This window comes from Giraffa tippelskirchi, chromosome 6 (assembly GCF_054371585.1).
Source record: "Giraffa tippelskirchi isolate mGirTip1 chromosome 6, T2T-mGirTip1v1.2.pri, whole genome shotgun sequence".
Classification (NCBI taxonomy): domain Eukaryota; kingdom Metazoa; phylum Chordata; class Mammalia; order Artiodactyla; family Giraffidae; genus Giraffa; species Giraffa tippelskirchi.
In genome coordinates this window covers 41,891,061-41,910,152 of record NC_137280.1, presented here as the reverse complement: position 1 = coordinate 41,910,152, position 19,092 = coordinate 41,891,061, and the positions used below count along the sequence as shown (strand labels likewise).

Sequence of the window (19,092 nt, the reverse complement as noted above, 5' to 3'; positions counted from 1 at the left end):
TCCCACATGCCACAACTAAAGATCCCATGGGCCACAAATAAAACCCAGTACAGCCAAATAAATAAATATTAAAAAAGAATGTACTCCAAATTATGTTGTGTACATGCTAAATTCTCAGGTGCTAAAAGTAGCTATATTCAGCTGCCATCAGCTAGACCATTAGACTGTATTAGAACTATACAATGTTCATTATTTCCCAAAATTAGAGAGCGAAGTAAACTGACCTACAATTTAGCTTGGATTGTGGAGTCAAGAAAAATTGAAGGTCCAAGTTGACCTGCTTTGTTCTTTGTCTAAAAGGTTTGAAGACAGGAGAATGGTTTCATTTGTATTTCTACTTTTCCTTGCTCTTGGAGGTGATAAACCTAAATAAAATGCATCCAAATGGGCAGGTAAACAGATAAGAAGAAATCAAAAATCTGGACTATGGGTTATGAGTGCAAGAATGATGGTAGCAATCTCAGTATTTAAAAATGCCCAAAGGTATATTAGCAACAGTATGACCTTCTAGAAATAGAAAAGGACCTAGTTCCTTATGGTAAAAACATAAAAGTAGATGCAATCTGACCAATGCTTCCCAGGAATGTTTATGTGATGGAATATTGTAAATATCCCCCTTCCATTAGCCTCTGAGGGTAGAGCTTCAGGGTGAGCATTCCCGACTTGTCCTTAATAAACCCTCTGTATCCACTGTGCCCATGTGTGGTCAGTCGCTCCATTGTTTCCAACTCTTCAAAACGCCATGGACTGTAGTCCACCAGGGTCCTCTGTCCATGGGATTTCCTGGCAAGAAGGTTGCCATTTCCTCGTCCAGGGGATCTTCCTAACCCAGAGATCAAATCCACAGCTCTTACGTCTCCTGTATTGGCAAGCGGATTCTTTGTCACTGAGCCACCTGGGAAGCCTGAATCCATTATCCATGGGTTTATTTAAACCTTCTTGAAGGTATTTCTAACTTCAGCCTTCAAAGTCTCTCGGTGTAGATGAAGAGAGCTTTCATACTACTGTCATTCACTGATTCACATTTTTAAAGGAACTCCTGAAGTATATTCAGGTAAAAAGTAGTTTTGTTTAAGAAAAAACATATAAAACACTAGTAATTAAGTGCTGCTCTCTAAGTTAAGAAACCGTAAATCTTAACTTAATATCTATAGTGCATTCTGGAAAAACTATGGTTTTCCTTTATAGTGATCTAAGAGGAAAGGTGGGAGTTGGAAAAAACAGGAAGAAAAAACAATAAAAGGTATAAATGAGGCACAAGAGAAGAACAGAGCCAGAGTAAGGAGGAAAACCCAAAAGTAGAGAAACTTAGAAGGATAAAGAGGAGAGAAGTTCAGAAATTCTAATGTCAGTTATACTTCATTTTTCCACAGACTCATGTTTACTGAGCTGTGTCGCCTCAAGATACTTAATCATTGTTTACGGAACACTGAATGTCTAAATTAAACAGTGTCAGGATAGTTTTCTTGGAGCTACATTTATTTACTTAGGGACGTATGGGTGCCACGATCTTCACAAAGCCACGAAATAACTACAAGTGTTGTCTTCATTCGCAGATCTGTAAACTGAGACACAGAGAGGTTAAGTCATTTGCCCCAAGTCACACAGTAAACTATAAAATCAACCTCAGAGGTCAGAATGACTGACCAAAATTCAGCCACCGATCCTCTTTTTCCTTTTTTTTTCCCCCACACTGCAAGGCATGTAGGATCTTAACTCCCTAACGAGTGATTGAACCTGCCCCCACCTCATTGGAACTGTAGCCTTTTTTTTTTTTTCTTGTGCTGGGTCTTAAGTTACAGTACTCAGGATCTTCGATCATTTTCACGGCATGCATTCTCTTTTAGTTGTGGTGGGATCTTGACTTGCAGCATGTGAATTTTCAGTTGCAGCATGTGATGTCTAGTTCCCTGACTAGAGATTGAACCCAGGTCCCCTGCATTGGGAGCTCAGAGTCTTAGCCACTGGACTACCAGGGAAGCCCTCTCCCTCATCTTTATTTTTAAGCATAAAATTTACTAATCCTTCAAACTTTAAATAATAGTTTAGTATATTTTCTTAATACATTAAAATTGTATGCGTGTGTGCTCAGTCGCATCTGACTCTGCAACCCTGTGGACTGTAGCTGGCCAGACTTCTCTGTCCGTGGGATCTCCAGGCAAGAATACTGGAGTGGGTAGCTATTCCCTTCCCCAGAGTATCTTCCCAACCCAGGGATTGAACCCAGGTATCCTGTATTGCAGGCAGATTCTTCATTGTCTGAGTCACCACTGGATTGCTGGGGAAGTCCCTCTTTTTACTTCTTATTGAGTGCTTCCTCTTTCCTTCCATGTCTGACATCACACTGCTATTCCTCTGCCCTGAACTGAGATCACCTTGGACAATCATCAGTTTCTTCGTTATGAAACCTTTCTCAACTGAATGAAGTTAGCTCATAATTTTCTTCTCCTTCATGAGGCTGGCCAGAAGGCCACATGCCCCAGGATGGAGTCTCCTTGACTTGGTTCTGTCTTCAGTGCTTGCCAGACAGATCACATTTGTTCTACGGAAGCATCGCTGTACCAAGGCCTTGTTATCTCTCTACGTATAGGTCTGCGATCACTGACTGATCAGCGGTCAGTCACTTATCCTCTTTTTCCATTTTTTTTTTTTTTTTTGATCACACCTCAAGGCATGTAGGATCTTAACTTCCCAACCAGGGATTGAACCTGTACCCACTGCAGGTGGAGGTGGAGTCTTAACCACTGGAAAGTGTGAAAGTGTTATTTGCTCGGTTGTGTCTGACTCTTTAGAATAAAACTTCTGGCAAGCATGACTTTTTTCTAGCTTATATAGCAGGTATGGCAATTCACATAAAGAAACATAAACTGGGTGGTTCAGGGAGAAAAATTACAAATAGCTAAGAGAAGGGAGGGCTTCCCTGGTGGCTCAGGTGGTGAAGAATTCGCCTGCCAGTGCTGGAGATGCAAGAGACACAGGTTCCATCCCTGGGCTGGGAAGATCCCCTGGGGGAGGGTATGGCAAACTGCTCCAGAGGAGCCTAGTGGGCTACAGTCCATGGGGTTGCAAAGAGTAGGACACAGCTGAGCACACATGCACACACACAAGAGAGGGGAGATGATTGTTCCCCGAAAACTCTTCCAGAGGGGCCTAAGAACAATGAGCAAGGTTGGGGGAGGGGCGTGGATCTTTTTCAAATGGATTAGACCATAGAATTTAAAGGTATGTTACATTAGGTTTCTTTTATATATATATGTATGTATATATATATATATAAAATTTTAATTGGAGTATAGTTGTTTTACAGTGTTAGGTTAGTTTCTGCTGTACAGCAAAGTGAATCAGCTATCTGTGTATATATATATATCACCTCTTTTTGGGATTTTCTTCCCATTTAGGTCACCACAGAGCACTGAATAGAGTCCCCTGTGCTCTACAATAGGTTCCCATTAGTTGCCTATTTTATCCATATTAGGCTTCTAAATGAAATGAGCTCATAAAAAGTGAATGTGTTTGTAAAGCTACTTTCTTGGAATATCTTTGAACAAGGCATATCATTTAAAGAGCAGTGAACACCTATGTCTCCTGGCTGTGCCTAAGCAACTAAGAGGCCCTGCTGACTTGCCGTTCTTTTCTTTTCCAGATCTTGGCTATCGTGTCCATCTTGTTCATCGTCCTCTCCACCATCGCGCTGTCTCTCAACACGCTGCCAGAGCTGCAGGAGATGGATGAATTCGGACAGCCCAACGACAACCCCCAGTTGGCCCACGTGGAGGCCGTGTGTATCGCCTGGTTTACCATGGAGTACCTTTTACGGTTCCTGTCCTCACCCAACAAATGGAAGTTCTTTAAAGGCCCGCTGAACGTTATCGACTTGCTGGCCATCTTGCCCTATTACGTCACCATCTTCCTCACGGAGTCCAACAAGAGTGTGCTGCAGTTCCAGAACGTTCGCCGCGTGGTCCAGATCTTCCGGATCATGCGGATCCTCCGGATTCTGAAACTCGCCCGGCACTCGACGGGCCTGCAGTCCCTGGGCTTCACCCTCAGGCGGAGTTACAATGAACTGGGCTTGCTGATCTTGTTTCTGGCCATGGGGATAATGATATTCTCCAGCCTGGTATTTTTTGCCGAGAAGGACGAGGATGCTACCAAGTTCACCAGTATCCCAGCCTCCTTTTGGTGGGCCACCATCACCATGACGACTGTCGGTTATGGAGACATCTACCCAAAAACGTTATTAGGGAAGATTGTGGGAGGTCTCTGCTGTATCGCAGGGGTTCTGGTGATTGCCCTTCCCATCCCAATCATTGTGAACAATTTTTCTGAGTTTTACAAGGAGCAGAAACGCCAGGAGAAAGCCATTAAGAGGAGAGAGGCTCTAGAGCGTGCCAAGAGGAATGGAAGCATCGTGTCTATGAACTTAAAGGACGCCTTTGCTCGAAGTATGGAGCTGATAGACGTGGCCGTGGAGAAGACGGGAGAGTCGGCCAACACCAAGGGCTCCACGGATGACAATCACCTCTCTCCAAGCCGGTGGAAGTGGGCCAGGAAGGCTCTGTCGGAAACCAGCTCCAATAAGTCTTACGAGAATAAGTACCAGGAGGTCAGCCAGAAAGACTCCCATGAGCAGCTGAACAACACTTCTTCCTCCAGCCCGCAGCATCTGAGCGCCCAGAAGCTGGAGATGCTGTACAATGAAATCACCAAGACGCAGCCTCACTCTCACCCGAACCCTGATGGCCAGGAGCAGGCCGAGAGGCCATCTGCCTACGAGGAAGAGATAGAGATGGAGGAGGTGGTCTGCCCGCAGGAGCAGCTGGCGGTAGCACAGACCGAGGGCGTTGTGGACATGAAGAGCACATCCAGCATCGACAGCTTCACCAGCTGCGCCACCGACTTCACTGAGACTGAGAGGTCGCCCCTGCCACCTCCCTCTGCATCCCACCTGCAAATGAAGTTCCCACCCGACCTCGCCGGGATAGAAGAGCACCAAAGAGCCAGGGCCCCCCCCTTCTTAGCCCTAACCAGGGAGAAGGGGCCCGCGGCCAGGGAGGCCACCCCAGAATATGCTCCAATGGACATAACTGTGAACCTCGATGCCGCTGGCGGGCCCCAGGGTGGGCCCCACGGCCCCCTGCTGACGGACAGTGCCTCCGAGAGCCCCAAGAGCTCTCTGAAAGGCAGCAACCCGCTCAAGTCCAGATCGCTCAAGGTCAACTTCAAGGACAGCAGAGGCGGGGCCCCGCCAACCCCGCCCAGCACAGCCAGGCCGCTGCCGGTCACCGCGGCGGACTTTCCACTCACCGCCCCCCAGCTCATCAGCACTATCCTCTTAGAAGAAACCCCCTCCCAGGGAGATAGACCCTTGCTGAGCGCCGAGGTTCATTGTCAAGGACCCTCCAAAGGGCTGACGCCTCGGTTTCCCAAGCAGAAACTCTTTACTTTCTCCACCAGAGAGAGGAGGAGCTTCACAGAAATCGATACGGGGGAAGATGATGATTTCTTAGAGCTCCAGGGGACCACGAGGCGGGACAAGCAGGCAGACTCCAGCCCAAACTGCTTGGCAGATAAGCCTAGTGATGGAAGAGACCCTTTAAGAGAAGAGGCCTGTGTGGGCTCTTCTGCCCAGGACACAAGTCACAACTGTAGACAAGACATTTACCATGGTGTGGCAGAAGTGAAAAAGGACAACAGTCAAGAAGGGTGCAAGATGGAAAACCATTTGTTTGCCCCAGAACTTCATTCCAACCCGGGAGACACAGGTTACTGCCCCACACGTGAAACCAGCATGTGACTAGTTACAAAAGCAATAATAACACTAAAACAAACAAACAAACAAAAAAACTTTTTTCTTAAAAATGCAGTTAATAATGCCTGTGAACTAAAACGTGGGAAGCCCCTCCCTCCCCCCAAAAGTGCATAAAATGTTATTTTTGCATGGCATGAACAGTTTAGTTTCAGTACTGTTTAAATAAAGAATCAAGACTCCATTTTTGTAACAAACAAAAATGACTGAAGAACACTGAACAAATAAAGAGAGCTCTATTAGGAACCGTATTCTGCCATGTCTGACATTTTTGATCCTTTCATTTCAAATTACAGAGTTTCGACTGTGAGCTTTTCTGTTATGATGAATTTTAGAATTTGCACATGAAAGGATGAAATGTCATTGCATGCGTTCATAATTGCGAGGCACAAGGTGCTTTGAGCTTGCAAAATGCATAACTTTGTAAATAGTGGGGCTTAGGATGCAGAAGTGTCAAGAACAGATGGAAACAAGTTTCTGAGACACATGCACTTCCTTCACAGCTACTGCCTGGAGGAGCTGTACAGACTTCTTGTTGCAAACCTGCAACCTCTTCTTAAACCATCTCACATATCTTGCTTTGGGTTATAAAGCTCTTATATAAGTACATTTGTTTAAAGGAATACAGTATTTTTATTGACTGATGATATGACTCACAGGGTGCATTTTTCTTTTTGCTTCTGCTTAGTTGTGGCATTTGTGGTTTTATTTATAAATCATGAAAATAGGCAAGATGTAATGACCAGATATCCAAAAACTTGAAATTGAGGCTTGAAATTTTGCCAGTCAATTACATATCCCTAATATTGTGGGGGAAAGTATGTATCATGTCACAGCCTGTACAGAAATGCATTTTTAAAAAACCTGAACATACTTAAAAGGTGATATTACACAACTAAACTTTTTTTTAATCACACTCCACTTTTGTAAATCAGTTCTTTAAAAAAATCCAAGAAACTATATATTGGCCATCTAAAGATGACTATTTTCCACTTGTAACTTTTTCTATCTAAAAGCCTAAAGATAGAATGTACATATGCCAAAATGGGAATTCCCAGCAGTGACTTTTGGCAAACTAAAAGCAGAGCTATTTAAGTCAGACTACCACCCCACCCACCCCGGCCACATAGATAGTGGTGGGTCTGGAAATGAGTTACATAGAAAGAACCCTGCCCTGATAATGGATCTTTCAGTATTTCCCAGTGTGAGGAGGGAACACTGCCAGGTGAGGAGGGCCGCAAACTCCAGCAGCACCATCCTGTAATTGCAGCACCTAGAAATACACCCTCACGTTTCCAGCGCCCCCAAGTGGTGGAGGATTGAAAGCAATATTTCCACCATTTTTACTGAGAGCTGTGAAATGCACAGGTGTTAGGGTAGTCGGCGCTCAGTTCAGTTCAGATGGCGCTAGTGGTAAAGAATTCGCCTGCCAATGCAGGAGCCGCAAGAGATGCGGGTCGATCTCTGGGTCAGGAAGATCCCCTGGAGGTGGAAATGGCAATTCACTCCAGTTTTTTGCCTGGAAAATTCCGTGGGCAGAGGAGCCTAGCCGGCTACAGTCCATGGGCTCGCAAAGAGTTGGATATGCCTGAGTGTCATGTCAACACACAAACACACACAGGATATTTGCTGGCTGCTGTCTTGTTGGTTAAGACTGTGCTAGAAGCCAGTTCATTTGGATCCACTTTGCCTTACAGGAAATCAAAGCTCTAGCTCCAGAAATGTAACTACCTGATGAGTAATTCTGGGTGAATCTTGAAAACCTCTCTTAGCCTCAGTTTTACTACAATAAAAACTAAGACAAATTATTTCTGAGTTACCTTAAGAGTTCAAATTAATGTGATTCCTTGAGCTCTCAGGAATGTCCAAGTTTTGCCTCCGAATTATACATTTTGTATGTGTGTGTGGATGTGTGGGTGGGTGTGGGTGTATAGTTCAAGGAAACAGGAAAATTCCAGGCCAAATTTAAAGCACAATTTTTTGTTTAAGGAAAAACATTCCAAATTTTATTCTATGTTTTAAAGAAAAAAACACATCAGAAAAAGACAACCCAAATATTTAGAATCTAACTTAAGGCTTTAAGGAATAACATGTCTTTATTAACAAAATCTGGTCATTATATCTTAGATAAGAAAACCAGGTTGGATCTTAGTTGAAATCCAAGTACTGCTAAAAATAATTTTAAGCATTTTTTTCATTGTTCTTATTAGAATTTCCTAATGGTTTTTATGTTTGTTTCAAAACACAACTTTTAAGAGTGTATGGTCATTAATCATTGATATTTACATTAGTCATACTTATTTCAGTGTCTAAAACTACATATTGCTCAGTTTTTGTAAAACTAGAGTGTCTGAATTTTCTATATATAGTTTTTCAAGTAAACAGATCTATCTGCTGTTAGATGAATAGCAAATAAGTCATGAAAATTATTTTCTTTACATAGTCTCATGAAGCAGTTATTTTCTGATGTCTCTGTATTGATGAATCTCGTTTTTTAAAATTTATCTGATAGTTTACTAATGCCAACCTGTCTTGTGTCCATTAGGCCTTCTACCAGAGAATCCTGCTCCAGAATGCTTAATATCAAAAATCTTTCCTAGATAAGGAATTCTAGACATTTCCCCCAAAAGATTTCTCCCTAAAAACTTTTTTCTGTTAATATTTTTTCTTTTAAGTTTTAAAGAATTTTAGAGAACCTCCTATGGAAAGTTTAACCTTCAATTCTTCTTAGCCCCTCTGAGCCAAACGTCTTCAGCTAGGAAAAAATAAAATAAAACATTCCTCAAAAAAAAAAAAAAAACTTTTGACTTTGTTGTTTCCCAAGAAAGCACCAAGGGTTCCCAGAATGCTCTTGGGCAGTGCGTCCTAAACCTTTTCAGTGAACTAACTGCCTCTAATGCAGAGGATGAACGTATTTGCCTGGACTGGTCTGGGAATATACCAAGCACAGAGATCTTGCAAAGTCTTATGTTTTATGTTAAAAAGTCATGAAAATGCTGCTTTTTACTTCATAGCATATGTTTCAATATAAAAGAATTGATGTTTTTCCTTATAGTACTCACCAACTACTGAAATGGATACTCATTTAACTTTACATGCCTCTTTTTGTATTCCCTGGAAAACACACCCCCAGTTTGAGAAGCACTGCTTGAGTGGCAGGGACACAGACTGACTCCCTGAGGGACCCTGGAGGTTTCCGCTGCTGGGAGAGCCCACTCATTATTACCTAGCTCAGTGACCAGGGACAAACATCAATGAGAAAAGGCTATTTAAAAGAACTCAAAATAACCCAGTCCCAGGTATGGTTAATTCAGTCCTGCTGACTATCCTAATGGGTGTAAATTGCCACAAGATTGTTTTACCTCAAAGCTTGAGATCGATCATAAGAGGACAGAAATGGGTACGTGGGTATACATGTTGGGCTGGATCACAAATGCAAGAGTGACACCCAGCCTCCCTAGAGTTCATTTAATTAGTTTCTAAACATTTCCGCTAGAAATGTCTTCACGGGGGCACAGCCAACAGCTTTGGAGCAAGCATTTAGATCTAGCGCTATCCTGATATGAGCTGGGTTTGGTAACAAGAAGAGGATGTGCCAAGTGTCTTTTCCCGTTAATTTCTTGTCAAAAGCGTCTTAGTCGTGTAGACATAAGGAAAGTCAACAATTCAACTATTTTCTCTTGAAATTTGAAAAGAAAAAAGTATGTGGCATATTTTAGAGTTTTTGGTCATGTTTAATCCTCTCAACAGCCTTCTGAATCAGGTGTTATTTATCAATAGAAGACCAGGGAAGTTATGAATCTTGTTCAGATTCACACTTGAACTTGATGACGAGCAGAACAAGACCTCATTCACATCCTATGGCTTCACGTCCAGTGTTCCAGTGAACTACAGGAAAGTCTGTTTAGCTAAGGAGTGTTTTTTCTCTATTAATATTCAAAATAATGAAAATAAAAACAGAGGTGCATTTATCGTCACACAGTTTGTTGAAAGCAGCAGTGGATCATGCCAAATGCTAATGACTTGAGATAAATGACATTGATTGTCTTTAGCACATACATTTGCCCTTTTGGAATTCTGGTCATAAGATACACATCTCTGGGTCAAAGAGAAGAATTTATTACTCATGGTATAACATGACATACACATTAGGTAAAGACTGAAGGAAGTCACTGATTTTCTAGAAAAAAATGAAGAACTTTAGAATGACTGAATTTAAGTTCAAAAATATTGTCTAATAGAATTTGATTGGCATTTCACTATTCATTCATTCAGTAAATATGAGGTGAGCACTCCTATATTCTATAGAAGGCATTGTGCTTGGTGCTAGGGTACAGCCCCCAGCCTCATGGACTTACTACCCATTTAAAACCAGACTGAGGGAACTTCCCTGGCATCCAGTGGTTAGGATTCCAAGCTTCCTGCACTTCTACTGAAACAGGCACGTGTTCCATGCCATGTCAGGGAACTAAGATCCTTCATGCCGTGCGACGTGGTCAAAAAGTACATAACATTAACAATAATAATAAAACCAGGCTGAGGATCGTTTGGGTTACTGGAAAGTATCTCTTCTGACTATGGAAGAACCATTCAGTTATCAAATCAGGGAAGTATACGACAAGAACAAGTAAAATGCTTTTTCCAAAGAACTGTTTTCCTAAGAAATAAATGGATGGTATGAATGGAAGTCTGATGCATAATTATTTCTGAATCACAGTTTAAATTTACATTTGAGGTAACAAATTGTTAATATGATTGAGTAAAGCTATGAGTTGTCTTTCCCTATTATCCAGTAAATTGAAAAATAATTCTTAGATATATTGCTTGTCAAAGTAGCTAATAATAGTCTATCACTAATAAGCAGAGCAAAATTTGATACCAGTGAAAAACTCTGTAGCAAATTTTATATTTTAATAGTTTGTTAATGGTTATTTGGTTAAAAACTAAGCATTTTAATGTTTTTTTCTAACTTCCCGTTGACTATAGGCAACATTTTAGCAGTCTATCAATATTCTCTATTTAGTCTTCTGAATTTCTAAATGGAAATAGAAATGGAATTTCTAAATGGAAATGTTTAAAATTCAGTAATCAAAAATGGTTTAGCTTGACTCAAGGGATTTATTCACTTAGGTCCATGTGAATTTGAAAATATATTGGGTGTTTTCCCACTTCAACTGCCCTCACCCAAACAGAATTAAAAAAAGAAAAGAAAGAAGAGACTACAAAATCTAAATAAAAATTGGAAACACTAGAAGGCCCATCCCTAATAAGAAAATTGGTGAACATTCTATATTACTGAAGTTAGCACTTACTGTAATATAATGCTATTTTTAGTGATGTCAATTACCATTGCTTCTACTTGACTTTTTAAAATAGCCTGACTTAATTTCATAAACCTGTTTACCATTGCCATTAATGCATAATCTCTTCCTTATTAAGTCTAAAAGTGTTTTAAACTATAAATATACATATAAAGAAAGGAAGGTGGGGAATTCTCTTTAGTAGTGAGACAATCCAAGGCCAGAAAAAGATACAAACACCCCCAAAAAAGAAGGACTAAGAAATAGGTAGGTAAACTAAATGTGTTTTTAAGCCAAGAAATTTATATTTGGTACATGTATGTATGTGTATATATGTGTGTGTATATGTATACATATATATATGTATGTAATTCTTGCATGTAATTGAAACTACTTATTAACATGAAATTTGCAATTGAGACCATAATTCCAGCTTTAATCTCTCTCCTGAAGAAATTAGTTCTTATTATCTAACAGATATTTCCATATTTCTGGGGTAAAATACTTCATTCAACAAACATTTACTGTCTACCTTATGCAAGAAATTAATTTATGCACAGTTCATTCCTTCAGTTTCACACTCTAGCAGAGATTTCATATTTAAAGAGACTATGTTCCCAAGTGAAATCTAATTCCATAGCTTGAGCTTGAAATAGTATGGCAATATGTTTGAGTTTGTTGTCTGAGAATTTCTGTAATCCACTTTTATTTTTTCTCAGATTCGTTATTTATTTTCATTCCTTAGTCTAGAATCTGAATGGCCACCACATAAGCTTTCTAAACATCCATGCTTAAAACTATAGTAGCTGTCTGAAAGTTAGTGATAATTTATTTTAGTGTAGATATTGCCCACTTCAGCCAAAAGATGCAAGATTCTGGCCAAAAAAAAACAATGTTGAAAAATCATTGTTTTTATCCTCCTTAACTATTCTGTTTGATTTTGTTTAAATCCTAGCCTGTATGCTAGGAGAACCCATCACTACCTGCTGGTAAGGAAAGCTTAATGCCAATCTAGCAACGTAGTTTATCTCCCTTCCTTCATGGGCAAGCCGGCAAGTGACATAGCTGAATAGCTTTTCTTTCTGTTATTTTTTCTCCATTTCAACCTAAAAAGACTTTAGATTGAATACCAAACAATATAGACTTTCAAAATTAAGACTCAGGGAAATAGACACAGAATACTGGCAACAGAGAGGTAAATACACAGATTTCCCAAAGGATGTCAGGAGCCCGCTCGTCCTGCTTTTTCAGTCTGTGTTGAGTGCCCTCTAGTGGTCAGTTTGAAAGACAGTGGAATTCCATTTGCCAAGAAAGGATGCGGTAAGGAGGACTTGAAAGAAAGTTCTGGACCATTTCCCACCTTCCATTACCCACCTTCCATTACCCGTGCTTAGAGTCAAAATCACAACCAAGTTATTTTTTTTCAGTGATCATTTCTCAGTTTTCTTTTTCTTATTCTGAAATATCTGATAAAATTGTTGCCACCCTCTGCACAGCACTTTCAAAGTGGTTCTACCTGCTGTCTCCAAATTTAAAACAAGGGTCACAAGTTTAACTAAATGTTTAGAAGTGTCCTAGTCTGCACTCCGAATGCACATTAGTAAATGCTACATTGACCTTTCAGCCATTAGTGGAAAGACAGAAGAGCACTCAAAGTGCCTTTTTTAAGAATCATAAATCTGTAAGGACAAATCCACAGTCTCCATTCTACTTAAAGGTAGAACCTAAAATACCCCTGAATTGACCCTGGCAAAAACACAAGTGGTTCTAAACTTCCAAGCCATACCTGTGGGTACTGGCCAGAAATCGAATTACAGCCAGATTTCTGCCATTTTCTTTAAACCAAGATGCTCCTAATATTCTTATTTGCAGCATATGGGTTAGGCTGTGATTTTAATCTCCAGATTATAGTCACATTACAATGTCTCACTGAAATGGGGAGGAGTTTTGGAAAGCAAACAGATACACAGAAGGTAATATGTTCTAATATTACCCAAATTACTTATCCAACAAAAATATTATCATGAGAAGTAACAAATGTGTATATATTATGAAAATCTCACAAACATTTACAAAATCTTCCTATTTATTTCAAAGCCAAAGAAAGAAAAAAAACCCTGCAACTTAAAAAACACTGGGTTTGTCCAATAGCCAAATTTCAAACTTACGCAGTTTTAAAGCAACATATTAAACCATTAAAAATTCAACAGTGAATGTATTAAAAGGGTTTATTAAGTAAATATAAGGTACCATTAGCACACTGAAGCATTTTTAATAACCTTTCATTTAACTGCGTAATGACTATGTCTGCTCTTAGCACCTTGCTTTCAATCCAAAAGTTTTTCTGTTTCATATTGTTACTTATGGTTTGGCTTGCTTGCTTTGTTTTGTTTGAAGGCGTGAGGGTAAGTGGGAGGAAGAGCTTAAAGCGGAAGGTTATTGGGCAATTTACTAATGCCCTGTGCCCTGGATGTAGAGTGGAAACCATCTGTGGCAGTGACTTGATCTTCTCACTCCCTGCCACCTTCCTTTCAAGTTCATCTTCCTGATTCTGAAACAGATTCTTTTGATCAAATCTCATATCAGATCATCCAGATTCTTCATTCCTCTCCTGTCTGCAGTAATCACTATCAATCCTTCCCTCGGATCTGCCTGGTTACACAGGTCTTCAGGGTCAAGTCAAGGGCAGGACCAAATGAACCACTGGCAATAGCAACTTGGAGCCCAAAATCAAGGTCACTGATCTTAGAGAAGCCTGAGGACAAAAGAACTCTCTACACCATGTCACAATATGATTTGATCAACAAAGCAATGACACAGTGTTTTCTCCTACTATTAACAAAGAACAATAATTGTTAAAAGCCTCTATTAATTTCTTGAACTTCAAAGGTAAATAATTAGGTTGATGAGAGAAATGGTGCCCTGTTCACTAAGTTGTCACAAGATATCATCCTAAATGCAAATTTCTACTAAAATTTTGTGTGTAACAAATTAGTGTGTGTTTTCAGGGCAGTATACAAAAAGGAAATACCAGTATTATCCTTTTCATTATTTTCAATGCTAACAAACATTTTGATCAGGGAAAACTGATATTGGTGTGGTAGTTTCAATATGGTTCTTGAGCCAAAATCATAATGGCAACTTAAAAAAAAATCTGTAACAGGGGATATTAGATGTGGACAGAGGGCCACACTGAAAAATAGTGCTTTATCTACATCCAATGAAAAAGAAGTCATATTTGGATTAGAATTTAAGTTTTTTATATAAAAATATCTTTAGGTGGTCATTTGAAATTAATATTTCTCATCCTACTATAAATGTTTTTTAAAGACTATTATAAATTAAATGAGGTATTATATGGTAAAGCACCAAGCACAATACCTGAAGACAAATAGGAGGAATTTTATTTGAGTATTTCAAAAGAAAGCATTCAACTCACATTTGTGTGTTAATTAGTCTTCTAAAATTCTTCTGTGTCTTCCTAAACAGTCAAAATTTTACATGTGTGTATGAGTGTAAATGTAAGTTTTTACTCACTGTTACCATAAAATAGACAGCATTTTATTTGCTATATATTATATATATATGAAACCATTTCATGTGGCTTTAAAGAGAGATTGACATTTTTTGGAAAAATAACACGCTATGAAAACTTATGTAATGCAATTTTTTTTACCTAGCAGCCTTAGATTTTTAATATTCAGTAGACAGATGTCAATTTTTTCTAGAGATATATCAGCTTCCTACAATTACTAAGACTTTAGAAATACTATATATTTGAAGTCTTTTACATCATCCTTATTACCACAGAATTAAACGTGAAGAGTCATTATGTGACTATCAATGTATCACTCCATTTTTATGCTTTAAACACTTGTAAACCTAAGGATATATTTCATAAAGTAATTCATAACTGAATTTTATTCCAGCTTTACTATAATTGGCTATTTACCAGATTAAACTGAAATGAAAGCAAAATCTTTCAGTATTCAAATATTCTTAATTAAATTTTGGCTTTAAAATCAAAAAAGTATAGGCTGTCATCATTTATTTATCTTTTATGTTGAAATCTTATGGACCAAAAAAGGTAACAGAGAAGGAGGCTTGTTTTCTCTTTCAATTTATTTATAATTTCAAGTTACAAAAATTTAACTTGAGCCCTTATTTCCTATAAGTGATGATGACCAAGGACTACAAATAATGCTGCACACCTAGTCCTTACACTGATTAAGTGTAACTCCTCTAGCCAAATCAGGGCAGTCACTGTGCAACCAGGGGAGTGCAACTAACTTGAACATTGCATTAAAGACAGACTTACTTTGGATCAATCTTCTACTGACTCTGCAAAAGAATTTCCAAGTTATGTAAAATTTCACTCTCAAAGTATCCAGTATGTGTCATCGGTAAATGGAAAATAATACTTTGATTTTAGCAAATTTTGTTTATATGGGTTTTCTTGTTTTGTTTTTGTTTCTTTGCCTAGTAATTTTACGAAACATTTAGTGTAACACATTACTTAGTTTGGGGTTTCAATCAACGTATTATGATGCTTTAAAAAAATCCATGTTCTAAAGCATACTTGCATGACAGCTTAGATTTTATTACTATTTAGTTATAGCTTAACAAATACTGTATTCCTACCTGTTTTCTAAAGAGATCAAGTTCCTAGCTTATTAAATAATATTCAGATAAAGCATTATGCTGCCCAACCAGCTCACTAAATGTATTTATTACCTGCCTCTATGTAGCTTATGTAAAAACTCAGTGTTGACTGTTTATGTCTACTGCTTTTTAAAGCTACCAGTGTGACTGTCTCATCTTGCTATGTCAATGCACTATGTTATGGAGTCACATACATAGACCACGGTACAAAGTAATTATCAACTGCTTACTCAATATCTAGCTCAAAAAAGGTCTGAGGCAGTGCAATAACACCCTTAGTTGAACAGCCCACTGTTTGAATCATTTTGATCTGTGCATTCTCTACTATAAAATATTGAGGTTGTATTTTTTAAGTGTCTTTTTAGGCTTATAATACAAATCTCTACATCATATCTACATAGTCTAAATATGTCGAGTAATTCAGTTTTAAAAAGTGTTGTCTGTCAATAAACTAAAGAGAATTAGCTGCTGATATTTCCAGATAACTGCTTAATTTATTTCCCGTTGCCAATGTAGACCTGCCTTAAATGGTTTCTTTCACCACTATTATGTGTAAAATGAAAGGAGAATAGTGTGGTGAAGGCTAACCTGTGTGACATTAGCTCTTCTCACTAGTCAGAGTGGACATTCCTCAGAAATGACACCATTTGGTGATGTCCAGTGTCAAGTATACATTATTTTCCTTTTAGTCTTGAAAAGCTAGAGTCAGATATATATAAAATAAACATATATAGACTTTCAAAGGCTAACGTTTTGGGAGGGATGTGGGGGGTAGGACGGAGAAAGAGGAGGTGAAGAAATGGAGGGAAAGAGAGGGGGAAAGAAAAAAAGAAAAACTAAAAGAGAAAGGCAAATCTCCAAGTGAGTTAAATGGAGGAAACTGAAGTTTATAGCGTACATTTTTTGAAAAGTTGTTTGGCTTTTGGGAAGGCAGTTGTGTTGGTCTGTGTGCATGTGGACATGTGTTTAGGATCAGGAGGTAGAGCCTGAATTTACTGGGTTTGGGGTTAACCAGAGTCATATATTATGTATTTTTGGTTAACTAGAGTTATAAATTATTAAAAACAATGTGTCTAACTCCCCAAACTCATTAATTCAATGTTTAATGTTAGAATTATCTTCTGGTTAAACTCAGGACAATTCTGTGAATATTCACAAAGTAATTTTATGAAAACTTACAGTGAAACTATAAAAGTATCACTAATTAATGCACATAAAAAGCCTTCCTGGGAATAATTGTGGGTGATTTCCCTGTAACACAGGTTGATAAACAACCTGATTCTTTTTGTCTCAAGCTGTAGAGATTTTAATAATGTCTATTGAGTTCCTAACATCTCCCAGATTAAAAAGCACTCATAACTATTTTTAAAACCTAAGGAATATAGTGTCAGAAATTCAAAGTTAAATAATAGTTCTTAAAATTGCATATACATTAAGTAATACAATTTCATATTTCTAAGTTACATATGGTATTAGATTTATAGGGACTGTCACATGAAGCATACTGTCTTTTATTAACTTTAATGTTTCAGAGGGTTTTCATACTATCTATGAATGCTCTGAACGCTGCAGGGGAAAAGAAGCACAATCAAGTATTTTATTTTTGAAGATTTCTCAGTTGGGTTATCCTGTCCGGTTTACACACATAATAGGATTGGCATTTCATCTCATACTATGTTGAAATGTTTTTAATATAAACTCTCAATAGAAGCCAGAGCTTATGTATGCATAAGTGGTAAGTCTTGTCTAGTCTCATTCATCTGCCTCAACATGCTTTATTCATCCTATTTGCAAACAAGATGTTTTTATTTCAGTTTTGTAAAGAGGAAAGTTTCACATACTTGTGTTTGTGCAGCTGTCCATCCTGCACCATTAATACAATGCCTTTCTCTCCCATTTAATGGTGTTTGTATCAATGTTCCCATATCTGCTGCACTTTAACTCCATAAAAAGAAAATGTGGTTTTGTATTAGTAGTTTTGCTAATCAACTCAATATTTCTGCACCAATCAGCATCCTTATATGCATGTAGTAGTCTGTACAACTGTTCAACATCAAAATACTTGTTTACCTTATGTCAAAATGTCTATAAAATTGCTGGCATTGTTCTCCATTCCAGTCTGGTAGAATAAGCAAGATAGAAAATAAATGTGTAAATGAATCATCTGTGTCATTTCAGTTCTCTGCATGAAGCCACTTCACATTGAGCATGGCATCCACGCCTGCCACCCAACAATACATGGTTTTTCAACACCTCATTACTGACTGTTGAGGCAGGGAGCTTTTTGGAGGAAGTGAGGGATAAAATTGAAAAGCCTGGCAAAAAGTAGAAGTTGGATCCATTACCATTCAAAGTATTCTTCTCAAATGAATCCTTTTAGACAGCCTATGAATGCATTACTTGCTTTATATTTAAAAAAAAATTCAGTGCACACGACCTTGCAAAATACTGGGGTAAGATCATCAGAGAACTTTGAGACAGTCTCCCACTGCCATTCCTAAAACCAATCTGGTCAGTCCTTGTTAGGTAAATCAAGTCTTGATTTCTGACCCCAGAGTCAGCTCTATGGGTGTGTGACTCAAGCAGTCACACAGAGGTACAGATATTCAGAAGAGCCTGGCACTCAATTTAATCCCCTGCTGCCGCCATCTTGAAATTCTGAATAATTTTTCAGTAAGGAACCCAGTATATTCATTTTGTCTTAGACCCCACAGATTGTACAGCCAGTCCTTCTGGCTGCTGTGCTGGGCTTAGTCACTTCAGTCATGTCCGACTCTTTGCAATCCCATGGACTATAGCCCACCAGGCTCTTCTGTCCATGGGGATTCTCTGGGCAAGAATACTGGAGTGGGTTGCCATGCCCTCCTCTAGGGTATCTTCCCAACCCAGGGATTGAACCCAGGTCTCCCACATTGCAGGCGGATTCTTTACCAGCTGAGCTACCTGTGAAGCCCATCTTTCCTGGCCAGGGAGGTAAATGATTAGACTACCAGTTGAGTCAGACTCTCCAAGGTAAGAGGTGAACAGATAGTAAGAAGAGAGGCTTATTTATTTAATAATCTCTCATACAGCACGTGTTGTTTTTCAGTTGCTAAGTTGTGTCTAACTCTGTGATCCCATGGACTGCAGCATGGCAGGCCTCCCTGTCCCTCACTCACAGCACTTACCATATGTCCAGTCCTATACATATATTTATTTAAATCTCACAATACTAGTTCTATTAACATCCCCATTTTACATAAGAGGAAACTGAGGCACAGAGAAGTTAAGTAGCTTGCCGAAGGTCACGCAGCTAGTAAAGCCAGAGTGTGAACCCAGGCA

General features: G+C 38.9%; 1 protein-coding gene and 1 long non-coding RNA gene across 7 annotated transcripts in view; one reads left to right on the top strand and one right to left on the bottom strand.

The window, feature by feature from the left end:
* The window catches only part of KCNB2 (potassium voltage-gated channel subfamily B member 2), a 435,594-nt gene extending 429,534 nt beyond the window's left edge, over window positions 1-6,060 (top strand). For all 6 annotated transcript variants that reach the window (XM_081501700.1, XM_081501699.1, XM_081501701.1 and 3 more), the window contains one exon: window positions 3,644-6,060. In XM_081501700.1, coding sequence (XP_081357826.1) covers window positions 3,644-5,797 — 2,154 coding nt within the window. In that variant the 3' untranslated portion in view covers window positions 5,798-6,060. The remainder of the gene's footprint in view (window positions 1-3,643) is intronic.
* On the bottom strand, window positions 1,462-3,889 carry LOC145510457 (uncharacterized). Its single transcript, XR_014057031.1, has 3 exons — window positions 3,809-3,889; window positions 3,626-3,715; window positions 1,462-1,558 (listed from the first exon to the last, which is right to left on the bottom strand). It is a non-coding gene; the product is annotated as an uncharacterized LOC145510457 (long non-coding RNA).
* Window positions 6,061-19,092: the final 13,032 nt, after the last annotated feature.